General features: G+C 46.0%; 1 protein-coding gene and 1 pseudogene across 1 annotated transcript; both read right to left on the bottom strand.

Annotated features, from left to right (window-relative positions):
• Positions 1 to 908: 908 nt before the first annotated feature.
• Positions 909 to 8,641, bottom strand: LOC124526871 (carbonyl reductase [NADPH] 1-like). Its single transcript, XM_047100058.1, has 3 exons — positions 8,353 to 8,641; positions 7,679 to 7,786; positions 909 to 1,390 (listed from the first exon to the last, which is right to left on the bottom strand). Exons 1-3 carry the CDS (start codon positions 8,639 to 8,641, stop codon positions 909 to 911), a joined length of 879 nt encoding a protein of 292 aa, XP_046956014.1.
• Positions 8,642 to 10,957: 2,316 nt separating this feature from the next.
• Positions 10,958 to 25,206, bottom strand: part of LOC124527313 (carbonyl reductase [NADPH] 1-like) — a 35,879-nt pseudogene continuing 21,630 nt past the window's right edge.

The following is a 25,206-nucleotide window of genomic DNA, read 5'->3' as shown; positions in this document are numbered from 1 at the left end:
GGGTTTTGCTCAAGGTCGTCGCGTAAGGCAGCAGAGCCAAGACCTTTTTATTTCCAGATGTTTGTCTTGAAAGCTCTCAGAGAGAAAAGTGGGAAGAATAGGACTGCGGACACCCATGTATCCACCAAACTAGCCCCAACAATGATGAGTATTTCACTTTCCTTATATGTTCATCTTCTGTGGAGGCTTTGCTGAACCGTGTTAATGTTACACACTTGGTGACCATTTATCCCTACGTGAATAGCACATTAGCCTTGAGGAGATTTGACAGTAATTCTTTCATATGCACTGATACCAATCCTAATTCCCTTTTCTCCCTTGTCTCAGGTTGTCTTATGGATGCACCTCTAGTGCCCACTCCCATTTCACACCTTGCAGCTCCTTTTTCTCCAATGACTTTGATATTTAATGAGACCACTGCGGATGTCTATGCATGGTGGTGTGCCAATGTCATAGTAGAGGCTGATAAAGAACGCTGGCTAGGGAAATCCCACCCCCTTATGGGTCTATATATCATCTATGGTGACTTTCAAGCTAAACAGCAGATTTGAGTAGGTCCAACGGAGGCCATTCAAGTGCAAAGGCAAAATATTCACCATCTGGCTCATTCACTAATGTTTATGAACCCCTGTGTTAAATTGTCCCTTCTCTTGACCTAACTTAGGTTCTGTTAATTTTTGGGGCTGGTTGTCAGGGGGTGATCTGCACATGTGGACATCTACTTAGAATTGTTTATTCATCTATGATGTTCATTCATTATGGTCATTAATTCCACTTTTTGTTCTCATATATATTATGGAAGAAATCACAGAAGACTTCACAGAATTAGTAACCAATTCAATGTGAGTACTTGACGTGGATAAGGACATTGTAGACAGTGTAATCTGTTTGGTCAAATCATGACTGTATCATATCAGGAGCCATGAAGGGAACTGAAAGTGGGGTCCCCATTGTTCAACTTTCTTCTCCATAACAATCTCCCCGTGAGGCTCCTTGGCATCCGGGGGCAAAAGGGCCAAGTAGACGGGAGTCTCTGCTCCTTCTTCTGGGCTTTTAAGGGCTTTTGGTCCACCCATGTCTGTTCTCACCCACCCAGGGGAGCAGGCATTCAGGAGGATCCTGTCTCCCCTCCTCTGCTCACTCAGTTTCCTGGCATAGATTCTGGACAGGACGGTGACACCCATCTTTGACACTCCATATGTAAGCATTTGCATATCAGGCCAGCCCTCGTTTTGGTGCACTCTGTTCTTTACGTCTTCCACAAACTTGTTCATGAGCCCCACCAGCTCCTCCTCTGTGATGGTTTCACTTCTGAACTTCTGCTGCAGTTCTGGGCCGCAGTTCTTAAGAGCTACCAAGCTCATTATGCTAGACACATTGACCACTCTGCCTAAAATACAACACAAATAGTCACATAGAATTGCATGCACGAGAATGGTGAGTACCAAAATTCCTGCATTTGTCCATTTGGGAGACAATTACCAGTTTCCTAGGAGTGTTAATGTAGTCTTCTTATATAGGTGATGGACACGATACAGTCTTGAACCTTGTAACAGTCATAATGTCTCAGATGATATCAGAGAAATGATCTAATGGGGAGTGCAGTGCTCAGGTGTCCCATTTAGAGGAGAGAGTGATTTATATAGGAACGTGCTCTCTGAAGGTAAGGAGGCACTGACTGCAATCGTGAGTAGAGAACCACTTTTCTTCACAGGTCACCTTTGAGATCATGTTAACATCTTACGGTCCCATGGCCAGTGCTCTATGAACAAGTGTCTATCAACCAACAAACAACTGATCAGTTTAATGATGACCTTTTGAAGGAGAAAAACTGCATGGTGTGGGCTGTTGCTCTGCTGTAACCAGGCAAAAACAAATCACCTCATGGGCTAATGTGCGTGGCTGTTTCCTCTATGTTGGGATTTCATCAACTCGGGAGCAGTGAGGAAACACCAGGCAATATGGTCACGGGAAGGGGCGATGGAAAAGTCACATGTTAAAGAGATGCTATAAAAAGAAATGCTACTACATGGATGAATCTTGATAACATTACCCAAAAGAAAGTGGTCAGTCACAAAAGACTACTCATTATATGATTCTCTATATATGGGATGTCCAGAAAAGTAAATGTTCAGACAGAAAATAGATTGGAGGTTGCTAGGACAGTGGGAATGTGAGACCAGAGGGCTGGTGCTAAGGGCACAGGTTGTCCTTGGGGTGATGACAGTGTGCTAATCTTGAAGTGGTGATTGCTCCACACCTCTGTCCATTTACTAAACTCCACTGAATTGCATACCTGAAATGGGTGAAGTGTGGGATGTGTGAATTGTATCTCTGTAAATCTGTTAAAAGTGTTAATCTCACAGTTCTCACTAATTCTTTTTCAAAAACATAGTCAATATTCATAAAAGTGAACTTATATTGACATGTATAAATAGTTTACTATTTTTCTATTTACATGAGTATCTTTAGCCTAATAGAAAGGTTATGAGAATTTATGAACAATAAGAGCTTCACTAAAATTAGCAAACTGTCCCTGTTTTATGAAAATATTCAGGAAGAACAGTCATAGTCAGTTAACTCTGAGCTCCATCCCACTAAGGAATGGCGGTGCCATACAAGTTTCTTGAAAAAGAGAATGCATGACACTATAGCCCTCCTCTCTGCCCATCACCCACTTTCCCCTCTCCCTCACCCCCCCATCTACCCTTAGTTCTCAGTCCTTAAGAGTCTCTTATGGTTTGCCTCCCTCCCTCTCTGTTACTTTTTTTTCCCCTTCTGCTCCCCCATGGTCTTCTGTTAAGTTTCTCAAGATCCACATATGAGTGAAAATATATGGTATCTGTCTTTCTCTGCCTGGCTTATTTCACTTAGCATAATACCCTCTAGTTCCACCCATATTGCTACAAATGGCTAGATTTCATTCTTTCTCATTGCCAAGTAGTATTCCATTATATATATAAACCACATCTTCTTTATCCATTGACCCAGCAATAGCACTGCTAGGAATTCACCCGAGGGATACAGGAGTGCTGATGCATAGGGGCACATGTACCCCAATGTTTGTAGCAGCACTTTCAGCAATAGCCAAATTATGGAAAGAGCATAAACACCTTTTAGAAAGGGGTCAGTTATTCCAGTCCTTCCTTTCATCTACAACATGTTAAGTGTCAGTTTAATGGAACTTATTTGTCAAATGTTTTAGTAAGCACCTCTCAGGTTTTATTACAGACCAATAATTAGATTTATTGTATTTTCAAAAATATCATCCGCCCGTCTCGCAATAAAAACAATACACATTAATGATTCAAATTTGCAAAACACAGAAGTGTATGAAATAAGACAGGGGCAGAGGAACCCACCCTGGGTAACTGGTATACCTGAAAGACAGCAACATTACTCATAGGGGCTTGGAGCCATTTTCTTCTGTACCTTTAGTATAGTCAGTAATGGAGAAACTCTACTAACTGTCTGTAGGCTGTTGCCCTCTTGTCTATTCTGTGTTGTCCCTCTCAGGAAGTCCAGTATCAGGTGTGAAAATGGTACATCAGCTGTGTATATGAGGGAAGCCTGACAGGGAGTAAAAGGTTTTGTAGGTAAATTCCTCATAGTAGATGCTGCAACCATTCCCTCAACCCAGGCCTGTCCCCTGCACTGACCACATCTGCAAGTGGCAGGCTGGCTGTCAGCCAGAGCTGGGTGAGATGGTAGACCCTTCTGGTGTGACAGCTCAGGACAGGAAACACAAGTGCAGGAATAGGAAGTACTTATGGAGTTTATACAGCCAAGAGTCTGATCCAAACATTTAGTCTCCAGAGTAGACTCATGGCTTTCATGTGTCATTTTGAGGACTCTGAGCTGGAATGCACGCAGCCCGTGTGCTACGAAGTTTAAGGGTGGGGCGCCTGGATGGCTTAGTCAGTTAAGCAACTGATTCTTAATTTCAACTCAGGTCATGATCCCACGGTTCGTGGGTTGGAGCCCCACGTTGGGCTCCGTGCTGACAGTTTGGAGCCTGCTTGGGATGCTCATTCTCGCTCTCTGCCCCTCCCTCACTCGTGCCCTCTCTGTCAAATATAAGTAAGTAAACGTAAAAGAAAAGAAGTTTATGGACCATCCATAAGACCTTGTGATAAGGGTGTGTGAGTGCATTTGAGTGTGTCGTATGTCTGCATGTGAGTGTGTGCGAAAGAGACTGGATGTGTGACTGTAAGTGTGTGACCTGTGTGAGGCAGCGTGTAAAGGAATTGCCCCGTCACAATCAGTGTGAAAGCATGTCACCCAGATACGAAAGGGCTCTTGTTCTGGTGGGGCTGGCGTGTGTCTCAGGCTTATAGTCTATCCAGGCCATTACTCTGTATGTGGCCAGGGATCTATTTAGGAACATCTCTCCCTCTCCAAACTTCAGTGTCCGAAAGCACAGCCACAGTGATCTCCACAACACAAGGTATTTTAGACATCATCTCATCTGGGGTCACAAACTTCAAGGGCAGCATTTGACTCTCAAGGCTATTCAGAATCTGTAAGCCCAAGCTGGTTCTCATGACCTTTGATGATTTAACATTTGTCACATTCCCTGGAAGATCCATGTTTTCTAATATCAAGAGGACCAGTTCTTTAGTGTCTTGACTGATAAGGGTTTTTCAGAAAACACTTCAAGTTTTGAAATGTGCCTCCTGTGGTTTTCCCTGAGGTACCTGGGGGTCTTGCTATAAGGAAGGCCTTGGCCCAATAGAACAGAGTCCTTTCATTTTCTGTTTCCCTTGCCTTGCATTACTGGGTAAGGCTTCATTTGAAGAAGGGATATGTAGGGAAAATGATTTGAGGACCTTGAGTAGTGGGAAGAACCACTAGTTTGGATGTCACATGACCTTGGTCTTCAGCCAGCTGTGCTTGTGACCTTGAAATCCATTATTCCTCCAGGTTCTTAATGGGGACCATATATAAAATGCCTAGCACATCACACCTAGAAATGTCCAGCCACCTATCCTTTCTAGAATCAATATGTCAGAGTGAGTGTGAGTGAGATACATTTGCTATTGTAACTTTCTCTCCAAATTTCTCTAGTGGTTTTTAAGACTACAGGATATTGCAAAGCAGTAGCTTCTCAAAGAAAGGTTGAGAACAACTTCTGTAAGGTTTCTTTGCTAACAGTAGCCTTAATAAGACCATATTATTGCCTAGTATTTTAAGCTTATATCTGATGAGCAAGAGTGCTCAGCTTTCCAATGTTTGTTCAATTCCTTAGAGATGATTATACCTTAATATCTTTTTGAAATAAATGTAGAGTATAATTTAAAGAGTGAAAGAATAACAACAGCTTATCCTTTTGAAGAGAATATCTTTCAAATTCAGGAATAGGAATTTTGGTGGAATGAGAGTGAAATGATATGGAATGTGGGAAGGGATTTATATGACTTTGACACTAATTGCATGGTTAAGACTGGTGATAGGCACCTGGTTGTTTTAAGTTCTTATCTTCATTTTCTGCCTAAATGGTTTAACTAAAACTGTTATTGAAAAGAGGATTAAAATATAAGAAGAATTGGAGTCCCTGAGTGGCTCAGTTGGTTAAGCGTCAACTCTTAATTTTGCTCAGGTCATGATCTCTTGGCTCATGAGTTCAAGGCTCCTTTGGGCTCTGCAATGAAAGCATGGGGCTGGCTTCTCTCTCTCCTGCTCTCTCTGCCTCTCCCTACTGGCTCTCTCTCTTCCTCTCTCTCTCTCAAAAGAAATAATAAATAAATAAATAAATAAATAAATAAATAAATAAATAATCTGAAAAAAATGTAAGAATAGGGGTGCCTGGATGATTCAGTTGGTTAAAAAAATAAGAAAAATCAACATTTACTATCTCTCAATATCCTTAAAGTCACAATTATGTCTTTTGGTTTGTCCTTACACACCTACAAACAGAGCACACGTTGGCCTTTTGCATTTGTTCTGACCCACAGAGGACTGGTGGATGTCCTTGGAGGTTGTTCTTTGTATCCTGGTTTCTGAAGTATGGGGGAGGAAGGACAGCATTTCCTTTGGCTGCCCTAGCTAGGACTTCTCCCAGATAGTCTCCCCAAAGAGGGTAATGTTCTGATAACATGAACCACTGTGGCTGCCATCCCCTCAAATAATGGAAGAACTCTCTTATTTCCAAAGGCAAGAGAACCCTGGTCTTACACTGGGAATATAGCTTGCATTTCCATGTCCCTGAGCCTAGTTTTCCTGAGGCAAGATCAATATTTGATTAGAGCCTGCCTTAGCAAATGCAGAAGAACACTCATTCCTCATTCTGGCCTGAGGCCTAATACACAGCAGGCACCCACACTGCTTAGTAAGTGAGAAAACAATCAGCCAGAGTATGATTTTTGCCTTTTAAGTGGAATACGTGTAGGATGTGTGATGCTGGCACACGGGACTCGCCCAACATCAACGCTGTGGTGAGTAAAGGAGTCGGGGGACATTTGAGAGCTGCCCTTTGGGTGCCAGAGAAGCCAGTGGTAGAAGAAGTGATGGAAGTTTCCAGGAATGAAGAGGCAATGGAGGCAGAACTGAGGGTAAACTGTACACGCATGTACTCATTCAAGCCAGACACCCTAATCTTTCTAAAAGTGTCGGCTTATTTAGTCAGTGTACTGAATGGGTGGTGGTTTCCCCATCACATTAACGTGGGGGTAAATATTGCAGTAGTTTACAGCCAAGGAATTGTGGCAGTTTGTTTGTGCAAACAATGATCAAGGTGAAGGGAGGTTGATGGGCCTGGACTTTGGCAGGTCTGACGACAGAGATCGCTACGAGTTGTGCTCAGGATTGGACTTTGCTCTTGAAGGGCTTTTGCGAGAAAGTGAGCACTCAGGGAGTACAGAGAATAACCAGAAAGGAAAAGACAGAAGAAGCAGCATCTCTTAGGAAGGTTTCAATTGTCCAGAAATGACAGCCGAGTCTCTGTTGGAGAGTTGGGATGGAGAAAGCTGGAAGCTTTCCCCCAAGTTGGAAGCTTGGGGGACAAAATCTATAGGACAACTGTTAGGGACCTGTCAGTGATAATCAGGAGGTGGGCATGGTGACCTCATTTTTCATGGTGGGTGGATGGAGTGGTCCATGACCAGGATGATATTGGGGAATCACAGGTGTCATCTGGACACATTTGAGATGTTTAGGTGGGGGGTTGGGTGGGCAGCTGGAGGGGTTGGATCTGAGGAGGGAAGGGAGGGCATCCTGAGGAGAAGGAGAGGTAGGAAGAGAATGCTCTAGGGAATGTACTAGGCAGGTGACAGCTTTTAGGGGAGCCTGAGAAGTTTGGATGGTGAAGAGTCCACTAGCCTGAATAAAATCACTCAGAGGAAGGCAGAAGGAAGAGAAAGGGTCCAGGAAGGAATTCCCAGGGAAGTGCACCTGTGAGGGGTACAGAGGCAGGAAAGGCCTTTGTGAGGAGAATTTGAAATGAAGATGTGAAGGAGAAGAAAGAGCCAGTTGTGAAAGGCCAGCAGGACAGAAGGCACTGCTCGCTGCTGGACACGCGTGTACAGAGTCCTGAGGAGAAGGGCACCCGTGTGGTGGGGACACAGCAGTGAAGTGGGTGTGGCTGAGAAGCGAGAGGGAGCAGGGCCCTTAGATAAGGTTAGAGAGGCAAGAGCCAGATCATTCCAGAAATGGCACTGCTTGGGCCCCTGATCACACCTACCTTGGGGTTTCATTAGAGGCAGCAGTTCTGTGCACACGTTTCGAGTACCAAAGAAGTTTGTTTTCATTGTCAATTCCGCTTTAATGTGTAAGGGTGTGTGATCATCAACTGGTAAGGAAGAAGGAGAATAGGTCAGTAAGCAGTTGCCTCCTGAGAATATTCCATGAAGTGACGATAGCATTTTTTTTTTTTTTCATCTGCAAATGTGAATTCTCAGCCATTTCTGTGTTAGGTAACACTATTGTCCCGGTGTGAATTATCTGGCTGGCTGATGCCGTGTAGCTTTGTAACTTGGCACCACTTGGGGATGCTAAGGGAAGGGTGCACAATGGGTTTTCTGTGTACCTTTGTTTACAATATGTTGTTTATTGCAAAATAGGTTAATATTTACCAAATGACTCAGACCCAATCAGAAAGGAACTTGGAGAAACCTGGGTGAGGTCCCTGAGAATCTGATCCATGCCAGTGTGAAGGTCCTCTGGCTGGAAATGCTTGCAACTGCTGGAGGGTCCTGCTCTCCCTGTGTCTCCAGTCCATCTTCTTCCCTAGGGAGGCCGTTCTAGATCCCCTCAGAGCTCTGGACCCCAGAGCAGCAGTTGAGACACCAGCCCCAAACCCACCCTGGCTGGTCCCCTAAGGGAGGTCTCCTGGCCTAAGAGTTCCCACGTTCTTACTATCAAGGGCAATGCCCGCGTTGTTGACCAGCACGTCCAGGCCCCCGTACTCCTTGCGCAGGAAGTCACGCAGGGCGCGGATGCTCTGCAGGTCATCGACGTCCAGCAGGTGGAAGCGTGGACTCAGGCCCTCGCCCTGGAGCTGCTGCACGGCCGCCCGTCCCCGCGCCTCGTCCCGTGCCGTGAGCACTACGTCCCCGGAGAACTGCCGGCACAGGTCACGTGCGATGGCCAAGCCGATGCCCTTGTTGGCCCCGGTCACCAGGGCCACGCGGGTGTGTGAACACATAGCTGTGGGGAACGCGAGCGAGGCCCTGTGTGTGGAGCCGATGGTGCTGTGGGCCACACCGAGGGCTAGTGGTGCGGAGACCTGGCCAGAGTCAGAGATGCCAATAGAACTATGTTCTTGGTTCCAGTGCTGTGACTCCTAGAGCCGAAGCCCCACCCCTGTCCTTCCATGAAAGGAGGGGCCAGAGCGCCAGAAGTTTTCCTGATGGCGCTGTGTCAAATCCGTACTTCATGGGGCTGCACCTTGAGCCCAACCAGGACTGTGTCCTCTTAGGATGCTACCTGTGAGCCAAGCAATGGTTTGAGGTCGACTGATGGGCTCCCCAAACTAAGGTGGTTGGCTTTGGGTTAATAGGGGGCTAGTGATTCATGGTAGGCGAGTTAAAATTATTTTCGGAAAACCTCAAAAGTAAAGAAGGAGTATGTATATTGTCTTGGGACAATATCCCCTGTCCTTCTTGCTTTGCAGAATGAGAAAGGTTGCTTTCTTCCAAGATGCAGTGAAGTTGCTTGCACAGGGGAACTGCCTCTGAGGACGCAGTCCCCTTTGGTCTGAGGACACTGTCCCCTTTGCTCTTTTAGGAGAATCTCAAGAGGGAGAAACAGAGAATTAGGTCCTGTGCTGAGACTGGGGTGTGAGCAGGGCTCCTCCCTCTGTGTGATTCCCAGTGGGCCCCAAGTGGAAGGGAATGTTTATGAACACTTACCGTGGAGTGTAAGCCAAGGAGTTGCTTGGAATGTTTGATCTAATGGTTACATAATCTCCTGTTTGCCTATACTGCCTATTTCTTATGTTTGTCCAAGGTCACAGTTGCTAAGGGTTATATACAAATAGGTGTTATTTTTAAAGCATCAAGGAAAAAAGATCTCTGTGATACTGGGGTACATTTCCAACCCAGTAGTTGACATGCTACTGTTTTGTCCTAGAATTTGTTATTCATCGTGGGTCAGTTTAGAAAAGCCAAATAACAGAGAGAAAATCATAGCCCTTCTGAAGGGAAAGACTTTTAAAGTGTGGACCCAACACTTCCTTGCAGGGCCCATCAGTTCTCATTTCTGTCAGCCTGAAACCCCTGGTGAAGACTGAAAAATAATCATGAGGGGAGGAAGTCTGTACAACATGGATGCTTCTGTGAGGGGTGGGTGGTGGTGGGAGGCCCCCCGGGAGCCAGGCTGGGTGTGGGGCAGTAAGAAGCTCCCCTCTGGGCCCTGGAGGTGTCCGGCCCCAGTCCGGGGACGCCTACGGAGGGCACTTTGCACCGCCCTTGTTTGCAGCCCGCTCACCTGTATTAGTGCCTTTACTCTTCTCGGCAATCCTATGAGTTCCCCTGAATTGTACGCTTGAGGAGATTGACAGACAGCAACAGGCAGGGTTTTGCTCAAGGTCGTCGCGTAAGGCAGCAGAGCCAAGACCTTTTTATTTCCAGATGTTTGTCTTGAAAGCTCTCAGAGAGAAAAGTGGGAAGAATAGGACTGCGGACACCCATGTATCCACCAAACTAGCCCCAACCGTGATGAGTATTTCACTTTCCTTATATGTTCATCTTCTGTGGAGGCTTTGCTGAACCGTGTTAATGTTACACACTTGGTGACCGTTTATCCCTACGTGAATAGCACATTAGCCTTGAGGAGATTTGACAGTAATTCTTTCATATGCACTGATACCAATGCATATTCCCTTTTCCCCCTTGTCTCAGGTTGTGTCATGGATATGCCTCTAGTGCCCACTCCCATTTCACACCTTGCAGCTCCTTTTCCTCCAATGACTTTGATATTTAACGAGACCACAGTGAATGTCTATCTGTGGTGGGGTTGCCCATGTCATAGTAGAGGCTGATAAAGTATGCTGGCTAGGGATACCCAGCCCCATTCATGAGATTATAAGTCGTCTCTGTTGACTTTCAAGCTAGAACGGCAGATTTGAGTAGGTCCAACAGAGACCATTGGTGTACAAAGGCAACAATATTCACTATTTGGCTCATTCACTAATGTTTACCAACCCCTGAGTTAAACTGTCCCTTCTCTTGACCTAGCTTATGGTCTGTTAGAATTTGGGCTGGTTGGCATGAAACAATTTGCACACGTGGACATTTACTTAACCTGTTTATTCATCTATGATGTTCATTTATTATTTTCATCAATTTCATTTTTCCCCCTTATATATCACAGAAGAAATCACAAAAGACTTCACAAAATTAGTAGCCAATTCATTGTGAGTACTCGGTATGGACACTGATTCTTCCTTTTATTTATTTATCTTTTTGCTTAAGGAAATTGTTCACAGTGTAAGAGTTCTTTTGGTCAAATCATGGCAGTATCACAATGGGTCCCATGGAGGGAACTGAGGGTGGGGTCCCCATTGTTCAACTTTCTTCTCCATAACAAACTCCCCGTGAGGCCCCTTAGCATCTGAGGGCAAAAGGGCCAAGTAGACGGGGGTCTCTGCTCCTTCTTCTGGGCTTTTAAGGGCTGTAGGTCCACCCATGTCTGTTCTCACCCACCCAGGGGAGCAGGCATTCAGGAGGATCCTGTCTCCCCTCCTCTGCTCACTCAGTTTCCCGGCATGGATTCTGGACAGGACGGTGACACCCATCTTTGACACTCCATATGTGAGTGCCCTCGTATCAGGCCGGCCCTCCTTCCTGTGTACCCCACTCTTTGTGTCTTCCACGAACTTGTTCATGAGCCCCACCAGCTCCTCCTCTGTGATGGTCTCACTTCTGGAGTTCTGCAGTTCTGAGCTGCAGTTCTTAAGAGCTATGAAGCTCGTTACGTTAGACACAGTGACCACTCTGCCTAAAATACAACACAAATAGTCACATAGAATCACATGCATGAGAATGATGAGTACCAAAATTCCTGCATTTGTCCATTTGGGAGACAATTAGCAGTATGCTAAGAGTGTTAATGTAGTCTTCTTATATAAGTGAAGGATACGATACAGTTTTGACCTTTGTAACACTCGTAATGTCTCAGATGATGTGAGAGAAATGATCTACTGGAGAGCACAGTGCCCAGATGTCCCATAAAGAAAAGAGAGTGAGGGGCACCTGGGTGGCTTAGTCGGTTCAGCGGCTGACTTTGGCTCGTGTCATGAACTCATGGTCCGTGGGTCCGAGCCCCGCGTCGGGCTCTGTGCTGACAGCTCAGAGCCTGGAGCCTGCTTCGGATTCTGTGTCTCCCTCTCTCTCTGCCCCTCCCCTGCTCATGCTCTGTCTCTCTCTGTCTCAAAACTAAAAATAAATTAAAAACAAAAGAAAAGAGAGTGATTTATATGGGAACATGCCATCTGAACGTGAGGGGGCACTCACTGCAATTATGAGTAGAGAACCACTTTTCTTCACAGGTCGCCTTTGAGACCATCTTAACATCTTATTGTCCCATGGCCAGTGCTCTATGAATGGTTGTCTATAACAAACAAGCAATTGATCAGTTTATTGATTACCTTTTGTAGGAGGACGGACTGCATGGTTTTGTGGGCTGCTGCTCTGTTGTAACCAGGTAAAAACAAATCACCTCATGGGCTAATGTGCATGGCTATTTTCTCTATGTTGGGATTTCATCAACGGGAGCAGTGAGAAATTACCAGGCAATATGGTCATGGGAAGGGGCTGTGGAACAGTGACATGTTAAAGAGGTGCTATAAAAAGAAATGCTACAACACGGATGAATCTTGGTAACGTTACCCACAAGAAAGTGGCCAGTCACAAAAGTGACTATTCATTATATGATTTTCTTTATACAGGATGTTCAGAAAAGTAAATGTTCAGACAGAAAATAGACTGGAGGTTGCTTCAGATAGTGGGATTGCAGGAAAAGAGGGCTGGTGCTAAGGGCACAGGTTCTCCTCGGGGTGATGACCGTATGCTAATCTTGAAGCGGTGATCATTCCACAAGTCTGTCCATATACTAAACTCCACTGAATCGCATATTTGAAATGGGTGACGTGTATGATATGTAAATTGTATCTCAGTAAAACCGTTAAAAGTCTAAACCAATTTCACAGTTGTCACTAATTCTTTTTAAAAATATAGATATTCATAAAAGTGAGCTGTTATTGACATGTATAAATAGTTTACTATTTTTGTATTTAAATGAGTATCTTTTGCCCAATAGAAAGGTTATGAGAATGTACCAATGATAAGAGCTTCAAGAAATTTAGGAAACTGTCCCTGTTTTATGTCAATATCCTGGAAAGACAGAATGGCAGTGCCATATAAGTTCACTGGGAGAGACAATGCATGACCCTGTGACTCTCATGAAGTGGTGTTTAGAGATAATTAAAATGAGTTAAAGAAACTCTCTTAGTAATGTAACTATTTTCTAAGGTGAACACTTTTTAGAAAGGGGTCAGTGATTCCAGTCCTTCCTTTCATCTACAGCATGTTAAGTGTAAGTTTAATGGAAAATATTTGTCAGATGTTTAATAAGCACCTGTCAGATTTTGTTACTGACCACTAATCATATTTATTTTACTTTCAAAAATATTATCTGCCTGTGTAATAATAAAAATAAAATATGTTTTAGGAATCAAAATTGCAACACATAGAAATGTTTGAAATAAAAAAAGATGGGGGCAGAAGAACCCACACTGGGTAACCGGTATACCAGAAAGGCAGCTGCATTTACTCACAGGGGTTGGAACCATTTTCTTATGTACCTTTAGTATAGTCAGTAGAGGGAGAATCGCTGCTAATTTTCTGTAGGTTGTTTGTAATGGAGTGATGACCTCTTGTCTATTCTGTATTGTTTATCTCAGGAAGTTTAGAATCACCCGTGAGAATGCTTACTGGGGTATATGAGAGAAGTCAGATGGGGAGTAAAAGGTTTTGTGTGGAAATTCCTAGATGTGGATGCCACAACCATTCTCTCTTCCCAGGCATATCCCACCCACTGACCACATCCCCAAATGGACAGGGGGGGCTGTTAGGGGACTTCTCCTTGGAACTGGGAGAGATGGTAGACCCTTCTGGTCTGACAGTTCAGAACAGGACACACACAGGAATGGGAAGCATTTGTAGAGTTTACACAGCAGAGATTCTGATCCAAACATTTTGTCTCCAGCGTGGACTCATGGCTTTTAAGAGTTATTGTGAGGACTGTGAACTGAAATGCATACAGTCTATGCACAAAGAAGTGTATGGGCCATCCCTATGTCCTTGTTTTATGGGTGTATGAGTGCATGGGAGTGAGTGATGTGTGAGTGTGAGTGTTTGAGAAAGAGCCTGTGTGTGTGACAGTGTGTGACACTGTGTGTGAGGTGGTATGTAAAAGGGTTGCCTTGCCACAGTCACTGTGAAAAGCTGGTAACCTAGGTAAGAAAGGACTCTTGTGCTGGTGCGGGCCAGGGTGTGTGTTGGGCTTACAGTTTATCCAAACCATTACTGTGTATGTGACCAGGGATTTATTGTTAGGAAATCTCTCACCGTCTCCTACTCTTCAAACCTCACTGATCTCAAGCAGAGCCACAGTGATCTACACAACACAGGATATTTTAGACATCATCTCATCTGGGGTCACAAAGTTCCAGTGCATTACTTGATTCTCAAGGCTATTCAGAGTCTATAATTCCAAGCTGGTTTTCATGACCTTTGATGATTTAACATTCATCACATTCCCGGGAAGATTCATGTTTTCTAATATCAAGAGGACCAGTTGTTAAGCCTCTGGACTGACAAGAGATTTTTAGAAAACACTTCAAAGTTTTAAAATGTGCCTCCTGTGGTTTTCCATGAAATACCTGGGCCCTGTAATAAGGAAGATATTGGCCCGATCAAGCACAGTCCTCTTATTTTCTGTTTCTCTGGCATTACTTTGTAAGGCTTCATTTGAAGAAGGGAGATGTAGGGAAAATGATGTGAGGTCCTCGAGGAGTGAGAAGATCCACTAGTTTGGATGTCACATGACCTCCGTCTGCAACCAGATGTGCTTGTGACCTTGAGATCCATTATTCCTCCATGTTCTTAATGGGGACCATATATAAAATGCCCAGCACGTTACATCTAGAATGTCCGCCCATCTATCCTCTCTAGAATCAATATGTCAGACAGTGTGTGTGTGTGAGTGAGATACCTTTACTGTTGTGATTTTTGCCACCAAATTCCTCAGTAGCTTTTCAGGCTATAGGATGTTGCAAAGCAGTACCTTCTTAAATGAGTGTTGAGAACACCTTCTTTAAGGTTTCCTTGCTAAGTGTAGCGTTAATAAGACTGTATTTCCAACTACTACTTTAAGTTAGTATCTGAAGAAGAATGTTCAGATTTCCAACGTTTGCTCAATTCCTTAGAGATGAGGATACTGTAATATCTTTTTGAAATAAAACCATGGAATAATTTAAAGAGAATAAATGGGAGCAACAGCTTATTTCTCTATAGAGAATAATTTTCAGGGCACCTGGGTGGCTATATCGGTTAAGTGTCCAAGGTCAGCACAGGTCATGATCACATGGTTCGTAAGTCTTGGAGACTGTAGCCTGTAGCAGTTATATATATATATACACATATGTACATACATACATATATATATGTATGTACATATGTGTATATAGTGTTGTTTTTATGGTATCCCGGAAAGAAGATGTTTGTCATGGATTGCCAAAGTAGCAATTGAGATTCTACTGTGTTGCTCTACACATTGAGTTTCCTCACAGTCAGTGTAGAAATACAAGTTCACAGGGAGGAAATCATTAGCCCTTTTGATGTGAAACACTTTTAAAATGAGGACCCTACCCTTCTTTTCTGGGTCTACCACCTTTCATTTGGGTAAGCCTGAAAATCCCTGGTGAAGAGTGAAAAGTAATCAGTGAGTAGAGGCACCTTTAGAACAGGGATGTTAGAACATGGACAACAGCAGATGTGTTGCCCATGATATACTAGAGGCTGGTGAAAAATGCTGCCTGGCACATCCAACCATGCTCATTGGCTCTAGGTTCTTTCAGCTATAAGAGCAGATCTGAGTAGATCCTATAGGGACTCCGTGTCCTGCAAATGTAAAACACTTATTTGTCCCTTTCTATGTTTGCTTCCCCTTGAACTAAACTGTATGTAACTTCTCTTGATCTAATTAGGTGTATTAGATTTTCCAGGAAGTTTTGAATATACAGTCTATACACACAGGCATTCATAAAGAACCATTTATCCATTTCTGGTGTTCACTATTTCACTGATCTCTTTTGTCTCTGCCTTTTCACAGAAAAAAATTTTTAAAAAGGAAAAAAAAAAAGAGGTTAGAACGGGAGGGAGCCAAAACATAAGAGACTCTAAAAACTGAGAACAAACTGAGGGTTGATGGGGGGTAGGAGGGGGGAGGGTGGGTATTGGTTATGGAGGAGGACACCTGTTGGGATGAGCACTGGGTGTTGCATGGAAAGCAATTTGACAATAAATTTCATGTTTGAAAAAAATAAAAATAAAAATAAAAAGAGAAAGAATCCTCTATAGAATTAGCAACCTAGCGAAATTAAATACTAGTAGGGATATTTCACCCTTTGGATAGGGATACTATTGACATTGAAAGAGTCCTTTTGGGCAAGGGAGGGGGGTATCACAGAGGGGCCCATGGATGGAGGTGTGAATTCAGCTCTCCACTGTTGAACTTTTTTCTGTTTAATAAACTTCCCATGAGGCCCTTCAGCATCAGAGGGCAAACGGGCAAGGAGATGAGGGTCTCTCTCCTTCTTTTGGGTTTTTAGAGCCTTTAGGTCCGGCCATGTCTGATCTCACCCACCCACCCAGGGCAGCAGGCATTCAGGAGGATCTTGTCCCCTCTCCTCTGCTCACTCAGTTTCCTGGCATGGATTCTGGACAGGACCGTGACACCAATTTTTGTCACTCCATATGCAGTATCAGGCCAGCCCTCCTTCCTGTGCACCCCGTTCTTTGTGTCTTCCACGAACTTGTTCATGAGCCCCACCAGCTCCTCCTCTGTGGTGGTTTCACTTCTGAACTTCTGCTGCAGTCCTGGGCTGCAGTTTTTAAGCGATCTGAGGCTCACTATGCTCACACATCGACCAATCTGCCTAAAATACAACACAAAATGTTATGGAGAAGGGCAAAGAAAGATGAATTCCAGTTTCTCTAAGATTTGGTACTAGAAAATTTCCACTGAAGTATCATGAGTTTGCTGTGAGCATTAATAAAGACTGCCTGCATGAGTCAAGGACAGGATGGTCCTTAACTTGTTATACCCATAATGTCTCCGATGATGCCTGAGAAATGCTCTGGTGGGGAGGGCGCCAAGCAGATGCTCCACAGGAAATCGGAAATGGCTCCTACAAGAACAGGCTAAGGAGAATATAAAGGACACTCACTGCCTTCATGAGCGGAGTACCTCTTTCCCCTGAAGGCCAGCTCTGGGACCACCCGAGGATTTCACGGTCGCTTGGGCCATGGTCTACAAACAGATCTCTACGGACCAACAAAGAGCTGACTGGTTTAAGGAGGGCAGCTACATCTACTCTGCTCAAGGATGGTAAAAGCAAATTAGTAGAGTGGCCGGATTGCACGGTGATTTCTGTCTGTTTGGGTCTCTAACTTGCGTGTCTATAATGTTACAGCCTGAGAATATGGTCATGGGGAGAGGCAGTGGAAAGCTGGGGATTGAAGGGTGCCAATACTGGGCGTGGCCCTGTGGAAGTCACAATGGGAATGAAGGGGAGGGATTAGCCTAGGACACGCCAGTGCTCATCATTAGAACTGCTTCCAGGACTGGAATGGGACTGGGCCAAGCAGGTGGCTATTCCAGTGTGTCTGTGGGAAGTGGCAGGCGAATCCATGACATGCGTGGAGGTGGGGGAGAGCCAGCAATGCAGAGATGGGATAATTGTGGACAGGGACTCTTGCACCCTCTGAGGCAAAAAAATTGCCGAGGACCCTTATGTTTCTCTGTAAGACAGACCAAGGTTGTAGAAGGTTATGGGAGAGACTGTCCACAGCTGGCCAGTTGGGTGAAGGTCGTAGCCTGGGAGGCTACTAATGGTCCAGACAACACACTATTTCTGGACGTGGGTTTGTGTACGCAGAAGATGCCGGTGGAGAGCGAGAGGAGAGCAGAAGATACGGGAACAATTTGCGCTGACGAGATACGTTTCTGCAGGCCAAGCAACACATTTTCACCTGCAGAGAAGTGGTTCCACAGAGAACTGTAACAGGCATCTGAAACCTTGGTTGTGTCAAGCAGGAGGCAAGGGTATGTAGGGCTCACACACGTTCACGAGCAAGGATTCACGCTCAACATGAGCGGGGCCGAGGGACATCCCTCACTGGACAGAGTTTTCGGCTTCGCTGGGGAGTGTGGGGGACAGGGGGTGGGGAGGGGATACCGAACTGAGTATACAATTCTTCCCTACATCCTCCCAACTTCCTTTGCTTCTAACTCATACAGTGGTCCCGGGACCAGAGCTGCAACTATGGACACGGGAAGCAAGGCTTATCTCTGGGCAAGAATCTGGCACCATAGCTTTAAAACTTTAGTCAGAATTCCTAAGGGCACAATGGAGTATATTGTGCCTTTCCCCATCTGGCAAAACTGGGGAGACAGTGAATGTAGCTGTACTGTGTAGTATTGAGACACCAGCTCGTTTGGGACCTGTGCAGCCCTATCCTACACGAATGTGAGTGGACCGAAATGGAAGGCACTTGCTAGATCATGCCAGAAATACCACCACTCGGGCCCAGCATCACACCCACCTTGGGGTTTCATTGGAGGCAGCGGTTTTGCGCACACGCCTCAGCTACCAGAGAAGTTTATTTTCATCATCACTTCTGCTTGAATGTGAAACGGTGTCGGATCACTTGCTTCTCGGGAGAAAGAGAGGCATAATAGCAGCCGTGTGGCCAAATTCCACAGACTGACATATAGAAGAAGAGTGCACGTGAAATCTGGTGAATTTTGTGTAAAATTGGCCTCTAGTTAGTAGTATTGTGCCAATGACAATGTCCTCATTTGATGATGTTGTAGAATGTTGTAAGATGGCACCATCTGGGGAGGGTGGGTGAAAGGTGCACACATGGGATCTGTGTTCACCAATTTGTGCCCTTTTCTTGTTTATTTCATCCTGTATTAAAAATTCACCCAACTGCCCTAAAGTCCAATCCCAGAGAAACCATGTGACAACCTGGAAATAATCCGAGGAGTCTGAGAAACCAAAGGTCGCTCTGGATGAAAAGTGCTGTGATTTCCCTTGGACTTGGCAGATTTTAATCAGTAATATACTACTGAAATAGAGAATTGGGTCCAGCATGAACTGAACTCAACTTGGATTTGTACAGAGGTGGCTGAGTGTTTTAAAGGGTGAATAAGGGTGTAGAGATGGGGAATGGAGGGGCTTGAGTAGAGTCAGGGAAGTGAAAAATTACCCAGAGTGGGTCGTGTAAACGCCATGAGGCCAGCTGTATGTGCCGCACAGAGTCTGGGAGACCGAGGCCCTATCTTTTCTGATGATTACATTTCAAAGGAAGGGCTTTCCAGTGCTTGAGAAAGACACGACTCGGTTGTAGGAGATAGATACCTACCTCAAATGGACAAAGGAAGGACCCGCAAATCGTGAATCCTTTTTAGTAAATCCTCTAAGAAAGGGTGGTGAAGGGCCTATGATCAATTGTTGGTTAGAACAAATAGTAAATTCTTTTGGCAGGTATAGAGGGCTAGGGTCATTTAGGGATATGGCTTGAGCTGTTGAAAAGCATGTTAGGGACACCTGGGTTGCTTAGTCTGCCAAGTGTCTGCCTTTGGCTCAGGTCATGATCTCACAGTTCGTGAGTTCGAGCCCGCCTCAGGCTCTGTGCTGACAGCTCGGAGCCTGGAGCCTGCTTTGGATTCTGTGTCTCCCTCTGTCTCTGCCCCTCCCCTGCTTACACTCTGTCTCACTCAAAAATAAGTAAACACTAAAAAAATATTTTTTAAGAAGAAACTCTGTGTTCGCTTTTTAAAAATATGATGTTAAGTGTTTTACTATGTGTGTGTGGGGGGGGGGGGGAGTGGATGAAATCAGTTGGGCTGAGTTTGTACTTTTTATAGGTCAGGGCTGAGGTCTAGTTGAGAAGCCCCAGAACAGCCTGGCTGGAGAATGCTGAGGACAGCATCTTTGTCAATTCCCATGTTGAAATGGGAGTAGGTATTATTCTCCTCCCTCATAAGAGGAAAATACTTGTTTCATCTGATCCTTTTCTATCTCGAACGCATTTGTGTGAGAATGTGATACTTGGAGCTGCAGCAAAACTGTCTTGACACCATGAGGAAGCAAACTAACAGATGAAAATCTAAGAGAGAGCCTTGATCCTTGATGACGGCATGAATCATAGGTCCAAATCTGGATCCAACTATTTCCAGGCCCCCCTTCCCCCCTTCCTTTTCAAAAAACGTAATTTTAGAAAAATACACTGAAAAGTTGCAAATGTAGTAGAGAATTCCCGTGCACTCGTCATCAAATTCTCCCTATATCAACATCTTACTTTTATTGGTCACGTTTGGCAGAAGTAAAAAGGCAACGTCGAACAGCAGTAGTGACTATGCTCCGTGCTTTATTTGGATTTTACTGGCTTTCCCCTGGCGAAGTCCAGGCCAAGGTTGCCTGGTAGGGCCGGACGCTACCTGGGCTCGAGTGCCAGGCGGAGGTCAGTAGATGGAGGGATCGGGCGGGGCCTGGCGGCTTTACTGGCCGAGCCGACGCGGGACGCGCGCCCTAGGAGTTTCGTTCCCTCTACTAGGGAAGGAAAGCCTCCGCAGGCCAGCTCTACTCCGTCACACCCAGCCTTGACGCCCCGGGACCGCTGGGTCTTCTCATCCGTGACTCCGGCTGCGCGGGCCGGGGAGGAGCGGCCGTGGCGTTTCCGGGAACCTGGACGCACACGCACGCGAAGGCGCAGGCGCCGGCGCAGGCGCAGTCGCACGCCAGGAGGCGGGGGCTACAGCACCCCTAGACCTCCGCGGGTCGCCTGAGGACTTGGGTTGGTCAGGACTCGAAGCGGGCGCGGCAGCTCGACCTCTCCGTGTGACGCTCGGGCTCTTGCCTTAACCCACGTTTCTCTGGGGCGCTGATTTTGGTTTCCTCGTGCGGTGTGCCCGGCGCCGCCGCCGCGAGGTGAGCCGGAAGGCCGACGGGGAGACGGAAAGCGGTGAACCCGGGGTCCCGGTCCCGGGATCCGGGAGCGCTGGAGCTCTCCGTATGTTTTCACTGTTGGGGGTGAAGAGAACAGCTCAGCTCGCAGACCCCCACCAGGCCTGGCGTTACGCTGCGACGGCCGTCACCCCCGTCACCTGGCCATCCCTCAGCGGGTGTAGCCCCTTCAACCGCGGTCGAGTCGCGCTGGGGGTGCGCGGGAGCCTGCGGCCGGGAGTTCGTACCGCCGGGGCCGAGACCCGGCCTCCCGTGCGAGTCCGTGCCTGTGGGAGCGAGGCCCGTGGCGTTCGTCGCGCTGTCACCCGGCGTCCGGGTGCGGGCGGAGCGCTGGGCACCGGAGGGGACGGGCCGCGGTTGGCCTCGGGACTTTGGGCAGATGGGCGAGCCTTCCCCCGCGGGGGTGGGGTCGCCGTAGCGCCAGGACTTCTTCCTCGTTTCCGTCCGGTGTTTAGGAGTCGAAGAGTTTAAAAGCAGTCGTGTGGTTACGCTGCATACATATGCCCGCCCCTAAGGAATATTCCTGTTGTGTCACTTACGTGTTGAGACATATGTAAGGCAGAGAACAGGAGGCTGCCAAAGTAATAGTAAAGGCCCCCTGCCCGGGCACGTCTTTGGAATAACCTTCCTTAAATCCTCTTGTTTTATAAACGTACAGGATGCGTCAAAAGCCAACCCCAGAGATCTTTGAATATTCTGCAGCTTAATTTTTTTTTAACTTAATGTATCTTGAATACAACGCATACCTTCTTGTTACTGGCTACGTAATTGTTTTTTATTTGTTAGTGTATTTATGAGAAAATGTTTTATTTACTTATTTATTTATTTTTAAAATATTTACTGTTTTGAGAGAGGGTGTGCAGGTGATGAGCAGAGAGAGGGGGGCAGAGGATCTGAAACTGGTTCTGCGTTGACAGTAGCCGGCCTGATGCAGGGCTCCAGCTCGCCAACAGGGAGATCATGACCTGATCCCAAGAGTGTCTCTGAACTGACTCAGCCACCCAGGCACCCCTATTTGTATTGTTTTTAAGTTCAAGTTAGTTAACATATAGTGTCGTATCGCTTTCAGGAGTAGAACCCGGTGATTCATCACGTACATAGGACACCTAGTGCTCATCCTGACAAATGACCTCCTTGATGCCTATCACCCTTTTAACTCCCCTTGATGCCTATCACCCTCAGGAGGGGAGGTGGGTGCAACCTCCAGCAACCCTCAGTTTGTTCTCTGTATTTAAGAGTCTCTTATGGTTTGCCTCCCTCCGTTTTTATCTTATTTTTCCTTCCCTTCCCCTATGTTCATCTGTTGTGTTTCTGAAATTCCATGTATGAGTAAAATCATATGATACTTGTCTTTCTCTGATTTATTTCACTTAGGGCTACACTCTAGTTCCATCCATGTTGTTGCAAATGGCAAGACTTCCTTTTTTTGAGTACCAAGTAATATTCCCATAGTCATCTTAGATTTTTTGATCACTTCTTTGCTTTGTGTGCCTCCTTGGCTCTCATTCCTCCATACTCTGTTGCAAACACCCATTACTTATATTGATTTCAGGATCCTGGTTCTAAGAACAAATTATTTACTTCACATTGAAAGAGGGTTTTTTTTTTTTGTTTTGTTTTTTAATGTTTATTTATTTTTGAGAGAGACAGAGACAAAATGCAAGTGGGTTAGGGGCAGAGAGAGAAGGAGACACAGAATCTGAAACAGGCTGAGCTGTCAGCACGGAGCCCGTCGTGGGGCTCGAACTCACAAGCTGTGAGATCATGTCCTGAGCCGAAGTCGGACGCTTAACCGACTGAGCCACCCAGGCGAGCCTAAAAGAGAGTTTTAAAAAAAATATATTGAGGGGACAGGAAGATGGCGGCGTAGGAGGACGCTGGGCTCACCGCGCGTCCTGCTGATCACTTAGATTCCACCTACACCTGCCTAAATAACCCAGAAAACCGCCAGAGGATTAGCAGAACGGAGTCACCGGACCCAAGTGCAGACGAGAGGCCCACGGAAGAGGGTAGGAAGGGCGGCGAGGCGGTGCGCGCCCCACGGACTGGCGGGAGGGAGCCGGGGCGGAGGGGCGGCTCGCCAGCCAAGCAGAGCCCCCGAGTCCGGCTTGCAAAAGCGGAGGGGCCTGACGGACTGTGTTCCGACAGCAAGCGCGACTTAGCGTCTGGGAGGTCATAAGTTAACAGCTCTGCTCGGAAAGCGGGAAGGCTGCAGGACAAAGGGAGGGTGAGCTGCGGAGTCCCCGGACGACAGAGCTCAGTTTGGCGGGGAACAAAGGCGCTCGCCAGCGCCATCTCCCCCGCCCATCCCCCAGCCAAAATCCCAAAGGGAACCGGTTCGGCCAGGGAAATTGCTCGCTCCGCGCAAACACCCAACTCTGTGCTTCTGCGGAGCCAAACCTCCGGCAGCGGATCTGACTCCCTCCGGCTGCCACAGGGCCCCTCCTGAAGTGGATCACCTAAGGAGAAGCGAGCTAAGCCTGCCCCCCCCTGCCGCCGTGCACCTTGCCTCCCCACCCCAGCTAATACGCCAGATCCCCAGCATCACAAGCCTGGCAGTGTGCAAGTAGCCCAGACGGGCCACGCCACCCCACAGTGAATCCCGCCCCTAGGAGAGGGGAAGAGAAGGCACACACCAGTCTGACTGTGGCCCCAGCGGTGGGCTGGGGGCAGACATCAGGACTGACTGCGGCCCCGCCCACCAACTCCAGTTATACACCACAGCACAGGGGAAGTGCCCTGCAGGTCCTCACCACACCAGGGACTATCCAAAATGACCAAGCGGAAGAATTCCCCTCAGAAGAATCTCCAGGAAATAACAACAGCTAATGAGCTGATCAAAAAGGATTTAAATAATATAACAGAAAGTGAATTTAGAATAATAGTCATAAAATTAATCGCTGGGCTGGAAAACAGTATACAGGACAGCAGAGAATCTCTTGCTACAGAGATCAAGGGACTAAGGAACAGTCACGAGGAGCTGAAAAACGCTTTAAAGGAAATGCAAAACAAAATGCAAACCACCACGGCTCGGATGGAAGAGGCAGAGGAGAGAATAGGTGAACTAGAAGATAAAGTTATGGAAAAAGAGGAAGCTGAGAAAAAGAGAGATAAAAAAATCCAGGAGTATGAGGGGAAAATTAGAGAACTAAGTGATACACTAAAAAGAAATAATATACGCATAATTGGTATCCCAGAGGAGGAAGAGAGAGGGAAAGGTGCTGAAGGGGTACTTGAAGAGATTATAGCTGAGAACTTCCCTGAACTGGGGAAGGAAAAAGGCATTGAAATCCAAGAGGCACAGAGAACTCCCTTCAGACGTAACTTGAATCGATCTTCTGCACGACATATCATAGTGAAACTGGCAAAATACAAGGATAAAGAGAAAATTCTGAAAGCAGCAAGGGGTAAACGTGCCCTCACATATAAAGGGAGACCTATAAGACTCGTGACTGATCTCTCTTTTGAAACTTGGCAGGCCAGAAAGAATTGGCACGAGATTTTCAGTGTGCTAGACAGAAAAAAATATGCAGCCGAGAATCCTTTATCCAGCAAGTCTGTCATTTAGAATAGAAGGAGAGATGAAGGTCTTCCCAAACAAACAAAAACTGAAGGAATTTGTCACCACTAAACCAGCCCTACAAGAGATCCTAAGGGGGACCCTGTGAGACAAAGTACCAGAGACATCACTACAAGCATAAAACATACAGACATCACAATGACTCTAAACCCGTATCTTTCTATAATAACACTGAATGTAAATGGATTAAATGCGCCAACCAAAAGACATAGGGTATCAGAATGGATAAAAAAACAAGACCCATCTATTTGCTGTCTACAAGAGACTCATTTTAGAACTGAGGACACCTTTAGATTCAGAGTGAGGGGATGGAGAACTATTTATCATGCTACTGGAAGCCAAAAGAAAGCTGGAGTAGCCATACTTATATCAGACAAACTAGACTTTAAAGTAAAGGCTGTAACAAGAGATGAAGAAGGACATTATATAATAGTTACAGGGTCTATCCATCAGGAAGAGCTAACAATTATAAATGTCTATGCGCCAAATACCGGAGCCCCCAAATATATAAAACAATTACTCATAAACATAAGCAACCTTATTGATAAGAATGTGGTAATTGCTGGGGACTTTAACACCCCACTTACAGAAATGGATAGATCATCTAGACACACGGTCAATAAAGAAACAAGGGCCCTGAATGAGACATTGGATCAGATGGACTTGACAGATATATTTAGAACTCTGCATCCCAAAGCAACAGAATATACTTTCTTCTCGAGTGCACACGGAACATTCTCCAAGATAGATCATATGCTGGGTCACAAAAAAATATATTAAAATGGTAGCAAAGAGCTGATGTGGGGCTTGGTGTCACAAATTGTGAGATCGTGACCTGAGCGGAAATCAACAGACAGATTCTTAAGTGACT

This window comes from Lynx rufus, unplaced genomic scaffold (assembly GCF_022079265.1).
Source record: "Lynx rufus isolate CCGP_SWC_20201006 ecotype Redwood Valley unplaced genomic scaffold, mLynRuf1.p SCAF_5, whole genome shotgun sequence".
Lineage (NCBI taxonomy): Eukaryota > Metazoa > Chordata > Mammalia > Carnivora > Felidae > Lynx > Lynx rufus.
This window is presented reverse-complemented; position numbering and strand designations above follow the sequence as displayed.